Source organism: Triplophysa dalaica, chromosome 7 (genome assembly GCF_015846415.1).
Source record: "Triplophysa dalaica isolate WHDGS20190420 chromosome 7, ASM1584641v1, whole genome shotgun sequence".
NCBI classification, from domain to species: domain Eukaryota; kingdom Metazoa; phylum Chordata; class Actinopteri; order Cypriniformes; family Nemacheilidae; genus Triplophysa; species Triplophysa dalaica.
In genome coordinates this window covers 3928277-3944664 of record NC_079548.1, presented here as the reverse complement: position 1 = coordinate 3944664, position 16388 = coordinate 3928277, and the positions used below count along the sequence as shown (strand labels likewise).

General features: G+C 34.1%; 1 protein-coding gene across 2 annotated transcripts; it reads left to right on the top strand.

Annotated features, from left to right (window-relative positions):
• The first annotated feature begins 288 nt into the window (after window positions 1-288).
• Window positions 289-15261, top strand: LOC130426864 (uncharacterized). 2 transcript variants are annotated; one of them, XM_056753832.1, is made up of 16 exons: window positions 289-462; window positions 986-1330; window positions 1412-1768; window positions 2950-3051; window positions 3745-3834; window positions 3974-4066; window positions 4312-4362; window positions 5756-5971; window positions 6279-6362; window positions 6697-6795; window positions 6938-7018; window positions 8399-8494; window positions 9025-9123; window positions 9785-9813; window positions 9927-9986; window positions 14796-15261. In XM_056753832.1, exons 1-16 carry the CDS (start codon window positions 378-380, stop codon window positions 14856-14858), a joined length of 1950 nt encoding a protein of 649 aa, XP_056609810.1. In that variant the 5' UTR covers window positions 289-377; the 3' UTR covers window positions 14859-15261. The 2 variants fall into 2 exon arrangements, with proteins under 2 accessions (XP_056609810.1, XP_056609809.1); XM_056753831.1 differs by lacking the exon at window positions 14796-15261 and adding an exon at window positions 10196-14769 and having other exon boundaries at window positions 290-462.
• The last annotated feature ends 1127 nt before the right edge of the window (window positions 15262-16388 follow it).

The window sequence follows — 16388 nt, the reverse complement described above, 5'->3', positions numbered from 1 at the left end:
CAAAGCTAAATTGGTGGCTACGTGTTTTTCATTTTGGGGCGTTGGCAGAGTGCAGTGCATTATGGGAATAGTAGTTTGGTAATTCTTGACGGTGTAGTTCAGATGATATAGTTCTCATATTAATTTTTATTTTCTCCCCTGTTGCTTGGTTTGGTTTGATTAAGTTAGCGTATTGTGCGTTGTATTTGCTTGTTGTAGTACGCGTTTTAACTAACGTTAAATTAATAATCCCTGATCTCTTCATTGACCCACCCACTGCGAGAATTTAAAGGAGAAAGTACACCGATTAAAGTGAAAGTAAAAGCTGATCTGTCGACATTTTACCAACATGATCGCCCGACGGCACGAAATAATATTTACTGCAACTTATAGTAGATATGATTGATTTGTGTAATTGTGTACGTTTTAAGATGCACCTCTCTACCGTTCATTTTTTGTCGGCACTGCTGATGATCGCAGATGGTGAGTTTTAATCATTTACGAAGAGACACTTTAATGGGCTTCAAAGCGACATCCGTCTTTCAACTGTATATTTGACTTGAGACCAACGCCACTAAACAAATTTAATGCATATGTCGGAATTGCGTGGTAGGCTACATGATAAAAATGATCCACGTACGTCTTCTCGTATCAACGATAAATAAAGATAAATGACTAACAATTCCACAATGAGAATTAAGCCTGCAATTAAAAAATCTAAATGACTCAAGGTTTTAAGCTACCTTACGAGAATTAATCAAGATTTACTACATTTAAAACAAACAACAAAAATGTGGTTTCAACAGTAAATCCATCTTAATTCATATTACACTTTTACTAATTTACAAAAAAAATTGTTAGGGCTAGACAGACTAAAACATTTCCGTTCACAACCCAAGAGAAAATAAACATTTTTAAAATCAGCTTAAAACTTAAAAAGAAATGAATTAATTGAATTGAATCCACCTGTTTTTTACGTATATTAATGTTTATTGATTGTTTTTAGGGTTCACAGTGAAGGGTCCGTCAGGTCCTCTGGTTGTTCCTCTGGGAGGTTCAGTTCTTCTGCCCTGTTCTGTTGATTCACTCTTATCACTGAAGGATCTGGAGGTGGAATGGAAAAGATCAGACTCACAGACTCTCATTCATCTGTATCAAGATGGAGATATTAGACCAGAAGTCCAGCATGAGGATTATCATGATCGAGCTCATTTCTTCACTGACGACATTAAACAGGGAAATTTCTCTCTCCTGTTGAAGAATGTGACAGCTGAAGATGAAGGAAAATACACATGTACAGTTCACAGTGGACAAGAGTCTCATGAAACTGTGCTGCAAATTAAAGATGTTGGTAAGAAACATGATCTCTGACCGAATAATGTTCACTTATTCAAATGGATTTATGTCGTTATTTTTTATTCTGTTCTTTCAGAGTTTCTGATGGTGACAGGATCAGATGATTTGATATCAATGTATGTTGGTAAAAACGTGACTCTGAACTGCTCTGTGGACTCTCACATCCCACCTGAAGACATTGAAGAGGTTTCATGGAAGAAAAGAGTTGAAAATGAATATATCATGGTTCTGCTCTATCAAAACAAAGTAACTGTATCAGAAGCATCAGACGCGCAATACACAGACAGAGTTGAGTTCTTCAGTGATGAAATCCACAGAGGAAACTTCTCTCTCAGACTGAAGAGAGTCAGAACTGAAGATAAAGGACTTTACATGTGTCAAGTGTTTGCTGGACGACTTTCAGATAACGCAACTGTAACACTTCAGCAACTGGGTGAGTTACAGATAAAAACACAAACATATCTTAATGGATGAAAAGAGTTAAAGGTTTTTAAAAAACAAATCAATTTTGTTTTTGAAGAGTATATTTAAACAATATACAGTGTCATAAGATAAAACTTCATTCATGTATCTTACAATAATCTGTTTTATTATATGGGAATTAGACAACCATACAGAGTGTCTCTCTATATTATCAAAGTTTGTAAAATTAATAATATTAAAAAATAATTATGCTTCTATATCTGCGGAAAGTTATAAAAAGGCCTAAAATGTATCAGCCAGCTATAAATATACTCGTGCTGCATCCCAAATTGCCCACTTATAGCCTAAATGTGTGTAGATGTGAGTGTGTAGCAAGAGTATGCAAGTACTGGGAAATACATGTTACAGAAGTGTCTGTTGTTTATTTGAAACAGATTGTGATTGTCGGCAATCGCACACATCAAAACACAACTTGTCAACCTGACAAAGTTTAATAATGTTTACTCTAAAATGTAATAAAAGCATTACTAAACTCCTCACTGTCACTGGCACTCCTTTCTTGGTGATTTAAAGTGCCTTACCCAATACAAATTCAAAGCAAACAGGAAAATAATGATTAATTATGCAAACTTAAAAGTGGATCAATACCTCATTAATTTTGTTTTACTTTGATCAACCAGAAGCATCACTTAATTTAATCGTTCATTCTAGTGTCAATAAACTCCTCACGGTGAAATGAGGATAATATCAACCAGATTGTTAATGGACCTGCACTTTGAATTTTCACCAGAAATAGTTGATCTTTAAGAATAACGTTCCAAGACTCATTGTACAATTTGGTCACACTAATTCTAATGACGAATGCTATTTAGCACAGCCATTGCGCTAATTGGGTCACACCAAAATGACAGAAAAAATCCAAAACTCTCCAGTGGTGTGAAATATTTAAAACCTTTTTAAATTGACAAAAGTTTGTTCTCTTGGTTTTGATCCACATCTTGATAAACATATTGGTTCCGGTTAATTATGTGGCTTTTAATATTATTATCCATGTTATTGCTTGGTAATTTTTTGCTACAAGCTTGTCATCCTTAGTAAAATTCAATGCCAAAAGCATTTATAAAAGGTTTAAAACAATGTTTAAAGTATTTATTTTTGTTATGTAAAGTTGCAATCTTGTTTTTTGTTTAGGTTTCTCTGCTTTACACATAATGGTGTTGATTCTGTGTATTGCTGCATGTGGATGTGCTGTTATAATCTGCTGTCTGATCTACTGCACATCACAAAACAAAGGTATGTTCAAAAGATGTATACTCTAATACTTGTAGAATTAAGAACACTTTACAGTCCTCATGCACATATTTGATAAGAAAACCATTAACAATGAGCCCATAAACCTAACCAGCATTTAACCAAAAGGCTTAAATAAATGTTAAATGCTTAAATGTAAGTCTGATTTAAAATGTAAACAGCGCCCCCATGTGGTCAAGTCACATTTACGTTTACAGTGCTGACACAAAAAATTCAAGGTAAACTGGAAAATAATTATAATGAATTCAAACTTCAACGCACATCAGTACATGTGGTAAAACAAATCTTTTTTTGTTGAATTTAATCAATTTAAGTTGTTAATCGCTTTTATACACACAGAGTATAGATTTGGTCTATATCATCTTCAAATTTTAAGGGCCAGTTTCACGTACAGGGTTTAAGACTTAAAACAGCTTGCTCTGACATATCTTTGTATTGTCTCAAAATGCAAATAAGTAAGATGTTTTTGTCAGGCATGTTCGTAAAACTACTTTTTTAAATCCTATTCTTGGCTTAATCTTTCCAGTAAACCACCCCTTAAAATCTTGACCCTGACCTTTCCCAGAGATAAATATTTTATCTGGTCAAAAGGGCATTATTGGTGCAATTTAAAAAAAACATTATTAATAAAATGTTATTTTCTTACTAACATTCTGTATTTCTTTATAACTTCAGAAAAACCTGTCAAGACTCTCGGATATTTTTATGTTTTTCTCCCAAATATTATGATGTTTGTGGCTTTTCTCCTGTGGGGTGTAACAGAAGGTGAGTGTTTCTTATCTATTAATACAACTATTTTGTAATCAGTAGCAATGTTCTACATTTAGTTCAGGTTCTCATGACTTTCCTGTATATTTTAACACATTAGTCAATCTTATACATAAAACATGTGATTGTGTTACAGGATTTCTGTATGAGACGATCTTCTGCTGTGCTCTTTGTCTTCTGAGGCCTCTGACGTTGATTAATGTTGCTCCATATTCAGAGAAAGTGTTGAGTATGTTTATTATTGTTGCAATTAATTATACAATTGTAAAGTGTTCCTACAAAAAACGTCTTGGTTACGTATGTAACCTCAGTTCCCTGATGGAGGGAACGAGACGTTGTGTCGAGAGACTGACAGAAAGGGAACTCTATTTCACTTCAATTTATTAATCTTTATGAGATTTGTATTTGCTTTTTTTATCTGCTTTAATTCTTACCATGAACTATTTAATTATTTGCAAACATTTATGTTTACAGGTATAACCGTTCTAGGTGAATTACTCATTTTTACAGTAGTTTATTTTTCAGGTTAGTAAATTCACATATTCTACTACAGTGATTGTATTTATTTGAATTGGAAATGCACATCAAGTTGCAGCAAAAATTTGGGTTGTAACTTCTGATCTATATGATTGACTGGATTGCTTATGACGTCATTACACTGAAGCTAAATCGCTGCCATGTTGGTATACCCAAATGTTATATTAACAGTCCCTGTTTTTATATCTAATGTCTCACAGCACGTTCTTACAACGCAAATGTCTTAAGCATGTAAATGGTTGATTATTTAAAGTCGAGAATTTTCTTGTCTTATTAGATATGGAATGAGTTACGTTCATTTTCATTACAGTAGCGTACATATCAGATCAGCAGACTCATGAGACACCTCAACACATGACAAATGTGCTTATTCTGAAATCTAAATACAGATTAGTACAGGCTGCATATGTTCTTTTAAGTCATGAAGCTTTATTTCTAAAGATTTACTTATGTGCCTTTAAAATAGTGTGCAAAACACACTCACCCTCTATACATTGATTTATATACATCGCAGTTCTGCCCAAAATAAACATAAACATTTGAAAAAAACCTCAGAAGTAGACTAACAATAAACATGTGAAATAAAATGTATCGCACGCCTAATATTCTGAAAACAGTTTCTTTTAGATCATCGTTTTGACAATTCAATAGCACTCGTTGTCAGTTGGGTATACCAAGATGGCGGCCCGATAAGGTCCGGTGGCTTCACCTCCTGCCATTGGTTAAACGTTCTTTGCGCAATCCAGTCATTTATATAGATCAGTGGTTGTAAAAAAACACTTTTCCTTTAACAAACGAACATTTTGACTAGAAAGATTTATTTAAAGTGCCTGACTGCACACCACTGATTGTGACTATTCTACAAAATAAAACATAACAAATAAACACTTAAAGGAGTAATTCATTTCAAAATTTGCACCCCATTGACTTTCTATAGTAGGAAAGAAATTACTATGAAAAGTGAATGGGGGCAGATTTGGAAGTGAACTACTCCTTTGTAATGTTAACCTTATTGATATTGTGTCTTTCTAAAAATATCATGAATTACAAACCTTAATAATAAATGGTCAGTGTGTAAAATGTTAAAAAAGAAATTGGTGATTTGAAAATACATTTGAACTTGTATTTAATCCGTACCAAGTATAAAGCGTGTTTCCCATATTTATGATAACCTCAACAGTTGTCCACCATTACTTCATAATGCAACACACGATTTTGATAGGACTGAGGTCAGGACAGTATAGCAATGCCTGTAAATCAGATGCAGCATTATGATACCACTTGAATGTGATTGGCCCGTACAGTCTGGATATATGTTTAGACACACCCCTTAAAAATGGGGTACGGAGTTCATGATAATTATCTTTTGTTTCTGTGTCAGTTCTTTTTAGACATACTTGGGAAACAGTTGTACATTTTGCTACGTTTGACAAAGCTGTTGTAATAGTCGTGTTTGGACTGGTGCTTCTGCTCTGTGCTATCGCTGTCGTATTATGGAAGTTTGTAGACAAATGGTTTGCAGCATTCATCCTTTTTTCCCTGCCATCACTACAATTCATCCTCTTATTCTTCACTTTTGGATCTGCAAGCAGAGCAGGTTAGTGACTTACATCTGTTCTTTAGTGATAAATGCAGTCAGGAATTGTCACATTAAATAAAAACAACAATAAGTGTAGCAGCTGATATTCTGGAAACAGTAATATGAATGTACTCAAACAGACATGAAGTAAAACAGATGTGACTCTTATTCAGGAGCAATAAAGGAGACAAATACATTTGTTTGTAACCATCATCAAAAAACATGTTTTAGTGAGGACTGATATTATTTTGTATTTTTGTTGTTGTTTGTTTGTAATGTGGTGTGAACCTCAAATTTGACATATATGTTATTCTTCTGTTTTTAGGTTTTTTTGTCATTGTACTTTTCCCAATGTTCTTTTTTCTGACAATTTCCTGTTTGGTTGACATTAAGGGGGGACAGAAAAGCTGTAAGTATGTGTTAAATTTCCTCTTCTAACTACAGGATTAAATCTGTCTCTAGTTCTGTGTGATCAAATATTGAATACAGTTTCTGTACTTCATTTGACGTAATGTTTTTGAATTCTATCTACTTGTTTCCATCTTAATTTAAAAGTTTAGACCAGTCGATGTCGAATCTCAGTGTTTGGATCATTCAAGATAGTTTTCAGTCTAACTAAATCATGACATTTAACAGTGATAACTGGGTCAGACTTGAGACCTTTTCTTTGTTACTTTGCCTTCAATATTGATCTATAAAATCAAGAAAGTCTTTTTATAACTAAGTTTCACAATGCTTTTCAGGTGTAAATTTGCTCAATATTACTTCATGGTTGATCTTCATGTTCATAATGATGGCAGTTATGGCTTATTTCTATGTTACATCAATGGGAAATGAAAAAGGTACGGTTATATTTCTAAATAATGAAAACTATTAAAACACTTTTAAAATAATTATTTATCTGAGCTAAAGGTATGTTATATTAGGTTTTAGATGTGAAGACTGACCTTTATTGAGTATTTCTATAAAATCTTCTGTGTACAGATGTTGCTGGATGGACCTGTACTGCTGTATTTCTACAAGTGCTGTGGATGATCACAATGTACATGGGATTTACAGAGCCGGGTAGAGTATTGATCATTATTACGGCTAGCTTGTAACCCGCAACAGAAGAGGCAAACAACAAATTTAAGAATTTATTTATGATATGGAGAAAAATGAATACGCAAACAATAAAGATGTATAGAGAAAAAAAATAAAGCAAATAATAAATTACATGCGTGTGGTCAGTGTAAAATGGATGTGTATGTCTGTAAATGTGTATGTGCATGCCGGGTGGCACACATGAAAAAGAACGAATGAAAAATGAGAGTGGACATGGTGTATACACTAGGCTGATTACTACCTGTTACTGGACCAGCCTTTGCACCACACAGCAAAACCAACACAAAATAAACAGGCGGGCGGAACAATCATTTACTTATCATTTTTTTCTATATTTTTAAGTTATTGTAAAAGGGAGTGAACATGTATAGTAACATCTCCATGGTTGTGAAAGGTATATTGTGAAATATACATACCCATGGAAATAATACTATTTATGTTTGCTCCCCTTAAAAACGTTTCATCAGACACGTGTAGACTTAATAGAATAAACTTTTGTAAAGGCATTATTTAAATCTACATTGTAGTCACAGTTACTCTTTAAATACATAGCTTATGCTTAATAAAATTGACATAATGTTTCATGCTTTATAAACAGAACAATATAATTCATCTGAATCTTAATTGTTATAGTTGTGGTGTGGACTTAAGAAGCGCGTTTTTCAAAACTTTATCTTCATAGTTATGGTCCAAAGTGTAAACGACCCTGTAGTCATTTATAAGTAGCTTTGAAACAATGTGAATTGTTTTAAACTCTATACAAATAAAAATGACGTGAGCATCAGCACATGCACAGACAACCAGATACACAAACAAGCTGAGTGTGAATTCACATCCTGTTCCTTAATCGTGCTCTGTGTCTGTCAGTGAGTTATGGAGTGTTATAACTGTTCACTCAGAATTTAGACATCTAACAACGCTGCGACACACATCTTCCAAAACATCATACCAACGTTTAATAAAATGCTAATTAAATGAAATACTCAGGGTAACATTTGTTCATAGGTAATTTGACCCTTGGGTTCAATTGCACCCAAAGCTGAAGTATTGTCAGAATTCGTCTTGCTCGCTAAAAGTGTTATGGCTTTCATTAGCTTAAAAAAATTAACCAAACAAACCATCTAAACAAAATGGATCTGGAGAAAATATACTTTTATTTTAGGTAAATGGAAGTGTATGGTAAAAAACACAATACCAATTCATTTTAAAGAACAGTTTGCTTTACAAACATATTTACTGGCTATTGTTGTTTATATCCTTGAATGTCCCACTATTTCATTTGTTAAATGAATATCCATTGAATTTGGTAAATCTTATTGATCGCTTTAATCTGTGTTACAGATGTTCCCTACAGAACTTTTTTGTATGTGTTTGGATCAGTTGGTGTTGTTTTGATCATGGCTGTTGCTCTGATGACAGAACTGATACTAAAAACAGGTGAGAAAACACAACACTTTGCTGTTAGCCAGTGTTTGATGCTGTTGACAGATATTATTTAAATAAACGGTTGACCCAAAAATGAAAATTCTGTCTTCATTTACTCACCCTCAATTTGTTCTAAATGTGTATACATGTCTGTGTTCTGATGAACACAAAGATATTTGGAAGAATACTTATAACCAAACAGTTTTTTGACCCTGTTGACTACCATAGTAGGAAAATTTACTTAATAAATTTCTTTATTTTGTTGAACACAAAAGAAGATATTTGGCATAATGTAGGACAGCAAAATTTTGACTACCATTGTTATTTTTCCTATACTATGATAGTCAACAGGGTCAAAGAACTGTTGTTTTCACCCAAATTTCTTTCTCTGTTTTCATCAGAACAAAGACATTTATAGACTTGGAAAAACTCGAGGGGGAGTCATGATACAATTTTTGTGAACTATATCCCTATAACCCAACATCATAAAATTGAAGTGAAATATATGTATTACTGTCTAACATTCTGATATGTGTGTTTAGTTAATGGTGATCGTGCTGTGGGGGATTTGAGGACGGTTGTCTATCCATCTGAAGGCCTGTTTACACTCACTGTGCTGATTTTCATCATGTTTGAACCCTGTGAGTATAACTACTGTAGAAATGATTCCATGTTAGATATGAAATCATTTAAATCTGTTTAATCCCTTTTACATTACACTTAGTTCATCTTGCTGTTTTGTTATCTTTTGTTCTTAATATTTAATATTCCAGCTAATCTGTGATCCTTGCTAAAAGAATATTGCCTAATCTCAGACCCATATTTGTTATTCTTTCTTAGTTAAGCATTCTGGTTTATTGATGATTCGTGTTGCACATGGTTTGTAATGTGTGTATTGATTTTTTGCTGGTGTTTAAACTGGTGTTTGTCAGTGTGTGGTCAACATGAATGAAGTTTTCAGCAGATCTCTGATCAGCTCTTATTTAATTACCCGTTTACAATGACATTCAAAAATAATTTTCATGTAAATATAATAAATAAATGAAGTAAATGTGGTTTAAAAGACAATAGAGATGATGAGAAGAGCAATGTTTTAATAGCCACACAAAATGCCTCGATGTTTACACTTTTTGGGAAAACAGCCCACTTTTCTTAATAGAGTTTTCATGATGTGAAATTTTAATCCAGGTCGAATAACAGTACAGTATACTGCACATGTGCATGAACTGTCGATCTGAATATTATTAAGTTAAATACTTCAAATATTAAAACATCTTTTCTTCCACTGCTTTTAACAAACAGGGATAGCAGGCTTTCTGCAGTGTCTTCAGGTTTGTGTCATAATTTTGCAATAGTTTGACATTTACTAAAACACATTTTCTAAATTGGAAAGGTATCATTTACTGTAGATATTATGTAAAATGTGTGTTTGTCCTGATCACAGAAAATACAAAAGCCAGCTGATACCTCTGCCAACACAGAGCAGCAGAACCAGGAACATCAGGTAAAACACTTCTGTAAGGTTACATTGGTTTGAGATTCAGATTATGTGCAAAATATTAACAATCACATTTTAATATGAAATATTATATAATTTTATAGTCTTGACTCTTAGTACAGTAACTGTGAATGTTTTTAATTCATATTGAATGGCCCTGAAGCATAAAAATGTGTACTTTATTGATATTTAAATTTCCCTTATCTTCAAAATAGACTGCAGTAGAAGATCATGAACTGGAATCATTATCACCGGCCTCAGAGGTCACGTGTGAACAACCTGAATCATGATGAGGAAAATCATTCTGGACCTAAGTCTGTGATGCTACACCCTCATGATCTTCAGGACTAAAATCATTTTAAACCTGAAATCCTTTCGTACTCAAGCACTAGATACAAAACTCAATGTATCTACAGTCCGTTTATCAAACAGATCATTGCAAGAAAGGATTACATTTGCTACGTTTCTGCTTTGTTTGTTTTCAGATAGATATGATGTAATGGTAATGTGTACAGTATTTACTCGTTTTTGTTGTACAGTATTAGAATATCTCAGGTCTCATTTTTATATGTTGGACATCAGCCGTGGCTTGTCTGTATGGGCAGGTGGGGCATTGCCTCTCCAAAATATTAATCCACTTGACCACATAATACTGTAAATTCAGACATCCCACCCTGCAGAAACCTATTTCCGTGTGTCCGATGTTAGCGGCTATTGTCTCCCTTTGCGATCAGTCGCCTGATTTCTGGTTAACTCGTAAATGTGTTCAGATTTATCAAAAAAAAAATGTTGGGGTTTCTCTTACTATTTTAAGTCATAAAGTGCGATTTAGCGCTTGGCTTCTGCAGACAGATGGGATATGTAGGGCAGAGTCACCCTATCCCCTCCCGAGCTCAACAGGGTCCCACATTTTTTACATTCCAAAGTAAATATGTGGTGAAAATGAAATTGCAGCATGTCCTGATAAGACCACGTTTAGGCAGAATTTTCTGCTTGTTTTTACGGTACGCTAACCGAGCGTTCATTTTCTTAAGAAAACGTCTAAGGATTGGCTTAGGGGATGCATTTAACACAAGATCACAGAGTGCAATGACAAAGCAGTCATTGAAAAATTGACTAACATGAAGCAACGGCCAAATTCCTATATAAATAAGTCACCATTACATTAGTGATTACATTGGTATAAATCCTTTAAATGTGCTCTTGTGAAATTCTTGAAAATATTCTAAAGATCTATGTTACAGAAAGCAAAACAATTGCAAAATAACAAAAAAGGTGAAATGTCAATGTAAATGCATGCCTGTTTGTATTGTTTTTATTAAATAACACAGTCCTTCGTGCAGTCAGTTACAGTAAATTGTTCTGAGATCTTTATTTTCACAAAATTGTCCACAACTTGTAACATCAAAAATCAATATTCACAACAATACAGCATTATTATGTGTTTTCGAAGATAGCATTCTACATTGAGCGCCACTTTCAGTCTGAAATACACAAAGACAGTAGAGCTCCGCCAAAAGTGTTCTGTCTATAGAGTCCTTTGCCAGTCCCGCTCCACTGTCTGCTCTCTGCTGTCCTGTCCAAATATAGGCATGACTATAAAAATACTTTCTGCATGTGTTCAGTCATTTGAATGTAAACCAATCAATCATAGCCTATATATCCTACGATACGACCCAGAATCTTCCGCACCTTAATTTATAGTCATCGTAAAATTTTGTTTAAATGTACATTGTAGTCACAGAGTAACCTGCTACACGTGTCCGATGAAATGCTTTAAGGGGGGGAGTAACAAGTATAGTATTATTTCCATGGGTGTGTATATTTACCAATATACCTTAGCACAAGATTTTCGGGGCCCGTTTCATATTCACTGCTTCTATCTTCACTGGCCACTGCCCATTTCACTTCTATAAATATCTGTCTGCACATGAGTGGTGATGATGGGTTAGGGATGTTATATTTATATCATCATATGGTAAAATCATAAATAAACATATGCAAATTCTGATGAAGTGTAATCACTTAGATTTGAAAATTGGGTTTCTGTTTTTTTTTATGTATTTATCGTGTTATGTAGCTGTGCTGTCTTCACTGAAAACATGACTGTATCTACTTATTAATTGAACAGATCCAGTCAAAATAAAAAAAATCCAAAAACAGTTGGCCAATAGCATATTGCTCTATAGTCATAGTCACCAGCATTGCATTCTATTTTTCATTTTTTGTTTCGTATGTGGTGGGTGATGATAGACTCATAGAATCAGTAAATGTCTGTTAAATAGGCAGTTTTTTATGTATTTTGGCTCTGACATCATGGAAAAATTCGGCAGGCAAAAACCTTGGACGGGTGGAAAAAGATGGACTTTTATCTTTTTGAATACGTTTCCATTCAGATGTGGAACATTGTCTTGTGCAAAATTAAAGTTTTAAATTTGGATATAACATTTATTACGAGACGGCTTTTAGCATACAAATTAGCTCAGCGTGTATATGGACAATTATGTTGGTTTATAAACAGCAAAGCACTTGTTTGGTACACTCAAAATTTGCTAAAATAAAGGTGCTTTAAAATGATCTTTGCAGCGATACCATAAAATAATCAGTCAAAGCTTCTTCAAAAAACCTCTCCTTCTTACCTTTTTATAACCTAAAGAACCTTATTTCACCACAAAGAACCTTTCGTGAGTAGATTCTTCAGATGTTAAATGTTCTTTATGGAACAATTTAGACAAGAAATTATTCCTGCTTCCCATAAATTCCCTCATAAACAGTCATCAAAATTAGAATCAGTCTGTCTCAAATCATAGTATGTTAAATGAATACTCAGATGGCTGATACTACCCACTCGACCATATAGTAAACATTAAGAAATAATGGATGAAGAAAAGCTGAAATGTAAAGTTAAGTTGTATTCTGATGTGTGTCCATGTGAATCAAACTCACAATCTTTGCAATAGCAACAGAGCAGTTTATCATCAATTGGGTGTCACAGCCATTTGTATTTAAGAGTATTTACACTTCAATATAGAAACTTTTGTGAGAAGGTTCTTCAGATGATAAAGGTTTTTTATGGAACCATTAAGACAAGAAAGGTCCTTTTATCACATTATGCACCTTTGTGCAGTCTACATCTCTTTAAAGCAAACGTGAAAGAAATGATGTCTCCTTTCAAGCTTTACCATAGTTTCAGGTCATTTTGTGGCTGTTTTTAAAGTTTTCATTGTGTTTATGTTTGGTTTTTACTAAACGCATTTTGATACACATATACTACCTGTTTTCTATACCGCTATTTTCACTGTCATAAAAATGGGATGAGGATTTCCTTGTTCTTTAAAGCCAGTCCTTCAGAAATATGCAGTGAGTTCAGATTGGTTAGCTGGCCAAGTGCTTTGTGATTTGATTACTGCTTAGGGCACGTTGAATGGAGGGGTCACGCCTCTTAACATGATGGGTTGTTGCAACTCTTCCTCTTCTCTAAAGAAGCCTTGCCCCTTTTTTTGCATATCCTTGTGTAATGAGGTTATTCATAAACTTTGGATAGTGACATCATGTACGCAGGAAGTAGACTGCTGTAGTTCTGTCCTTGAAAAGCTTGTAGTTCTATCCTCGCTTTCCATTAAACTATCAAGCTAAACACTAAAGTACTTTATTTTGCAGACATTTATGCTCTAAAAGCAACATTACATTTACATATGTGTTTGAAAGACGCTTTTATCCGAAGCGACTTACATTTTATTATAGCATAGTATACATTTTGTTTCTGAGTATGTGCAATCCCTGTGGGATCAAACCCATGACCTCAGAGAAGAATGGCCCCTGTTGGAGCCACTTTTATGTTATGATAATATTCCACTGGAACCCAGCAGTCAACAAGGAAGCTGCTGAAACAGCCCCTTTAATTATTAACACTATGGGCCTCTTTCATGAAACCTGAGCATAAAGATTATTTGTGTAAATTGTTCGTGATGTCGTTTCGATTGGAATTCATTAATATACACACATTTTTACTATCAAATATGGTGTTTACAAAGTAGTTGTGAAACCGGAAGAAAGTTTTCGGGAAGGTCTTTTTTAAGTGCAAATTACTCGGAATTGACTCATATATTTACGAATGTTTCATGAATGAGGCCCTTGTGCGTGGTTTAACACGTGAAATACACTTGAAAAAATGAAAGGTCAAGGTCATGGTTTCGATCCCAGGGATTGCACATCCTCAGAATGATATGTATTCACATTCTCAAATGTATAATACGCTATCATGCAATATAAGTCACTTTGGATAAAAGCGTCTGCCAATTGAAAACGTAACAAACCCAGTTTGCAATGGGAACCAATTCCTCTCAGCACTGTTCATTCGCCGCATAATATCCCTCATAAACAGTCATCAAAATTAGAATCAGTCTGTCTCAAATCATAGTATGTTAAATGAATACTCAGATGGCTGATACTACCCACTCGACCATATAGTAAACATTAAGAAATAATGGATGAAGAAAAGCTGAAATGTAAAGTTAAGTTGTATTCTGATGTGTGTGCATGTGAATCAAACTCACAATCTTTGCAATAGCAACAGAGCAGTTTATCATCAATTGGGTGTCACAGACATTTGCATTTACACTGCATGAAACTGTGTAGATCACTTTTACACATACAACTTCATGTATTAAGTTTTCTGTAATTCGAGTAAACTGATAGAAAATAACTTCTATCTGTTGGAATGTTTTTTTGTGTTTAGTTAAAAATAATTCTATCAGTTTAATTTATTTTTAATTTTGTTTGTTTTTTGTCTTCTCTTTATGGCCAATGAATCAGACTAAAAATACGAGTAGCCTGTATAATGGAGGCAGGGAGTGCCTTTTGTCCTTTGTACAGTGAAGAGCAAACTGGAGAACAGGAATGAGGGACCAGGACACAACCCCAAGGTTCCTGTGTTTTCCATGTCTGGAACATGTGCATCAACCACTGCGCCACAGCTCGGACGCAAATGTTTTAGATGTCAAGTTATTGTCAATGCTGCTGTTAAATTACCAGAAAACAAACAACACTAAAGCAGGACGGGCAGGACAAACAGACATGCAACACCTGTCTGTGATTTATGCTGATTTAGGATATTTCCCACCTCAACTCGGCTACCCTTTAATATTAATAAATACTTGTGATGTTTCAACGCTACTACATGAATGTTAAATTAATGTTTTTCTACTAAATACTTTTAATTTTATGAAATACAGAAGTTTTGGGAAAGATACTGTGAAATCTTTGTAAAACGAGCTACAAGCAACTCATAAATAAAGTAGTTAAGATACAGCTTAGCTATCCATCTGAAAAAGTAGTTAGCTACACAACAAGTTACCATAAAAAAGTAGCTATAGCTTCTTTGAAAATACTTTTATTCTCATTTTATTCCTTTAGTATTTATTATAGCAAACTGCATAGTACATTTTTTAAGTTGATAAATTTACCATATCTAGTGAATACAGTAGTATTGGCCTTTGTTAATAGAGTGTGATAGTTACCATGATATTTTAAAGCTGTAATATATTACAATTTCCTACAGTAAATGCAACAGTTAATAACACAGTGTTTTTATGTGATGTGATTCACCTAAATATGTGTTATTGAGTAATGCTTTAAATAGGGAAGTTTACAGTATTGTTCAAAATAATAGCAGTACAATGTGACTAACCAGAATAATCAAGGTTTTTAGTATATTTTTTATTGCTACGTGGCAAACAAGTTACCAGTAGGTTCAGTAGATTCTCAGAAAACAAACAAGACCCAGCATTCATGATATGCACGCTCTTAAGGCTGTGCAATTGGGCAATTAGTTGAAAGGGGTGTGTTCAAAAAAATAGCAGTGTCTACCTTTGACTGTACAAACTCAAAACTATTTTGTACAAACATTTTTTTTCTTCTGGGATTTAGCAATCCTGCGAATCACTTAACTAATATTTAGTTGTATGACCACAGTTTTTTAAAACTGCTTGACATCTGTGTGGCATGGAGTCAACCAACTTGTGGCACCTCTCAGCTGTTATTCCACTCCATGAATCCTTAACAACATTCCACAATTCATTCACATTTCTTGGTTTTGCTTCAGAAACAGCATTTTTGATATCACCTCACAAGTTCTCAATTGGATTAAGGTCTGGAGATTGGGCTGGCCACTCCATAACATTAATTTTGTTGGTTTGGAACCAAGACTTTGCCCGTTTACTAGTGTGTTTTGGGTCATTGTCTTGTTGAAACAACCATTTCAAGGGCATGTCCTCTTCAGCATATGGCAACATGACCTCTTCAAGTATTTTAACATATGCAAACTGATCCATGATCCCTGGTATGTGATAAATAGGCCCAACACCATAGTAGGAGAAACATGCCCATATCAAGATGCTTGCACCTCCA

What these genes read in the sequence shown, in the direction of transcription:
- LOC130426864 (XM_056753831.1), top strand. Translation starts at nt 378, where the DNA reads ATGATTGATTTGTGTAATTGTGTACGTTTTAAGATGCACCTCTCTACC. An exon ending in ACTGCTGATGATCGCAGATG is followed by an intron (nt 463 to 985) that starts GTGAGTTTTAAT and finishes GATTGTTTTTAG; the next exon opens with GGTTCACAGTGAAGGGTCCG. An exon ending in TTTCATCATGTTTGAACCCT is followed by an intron (nt 9,124 to 9,784) that starts GTGAGTATAACT and finishes TTTAACAAACAG; the next exon opens with GGATAGCAGGCTTTCTGCAG.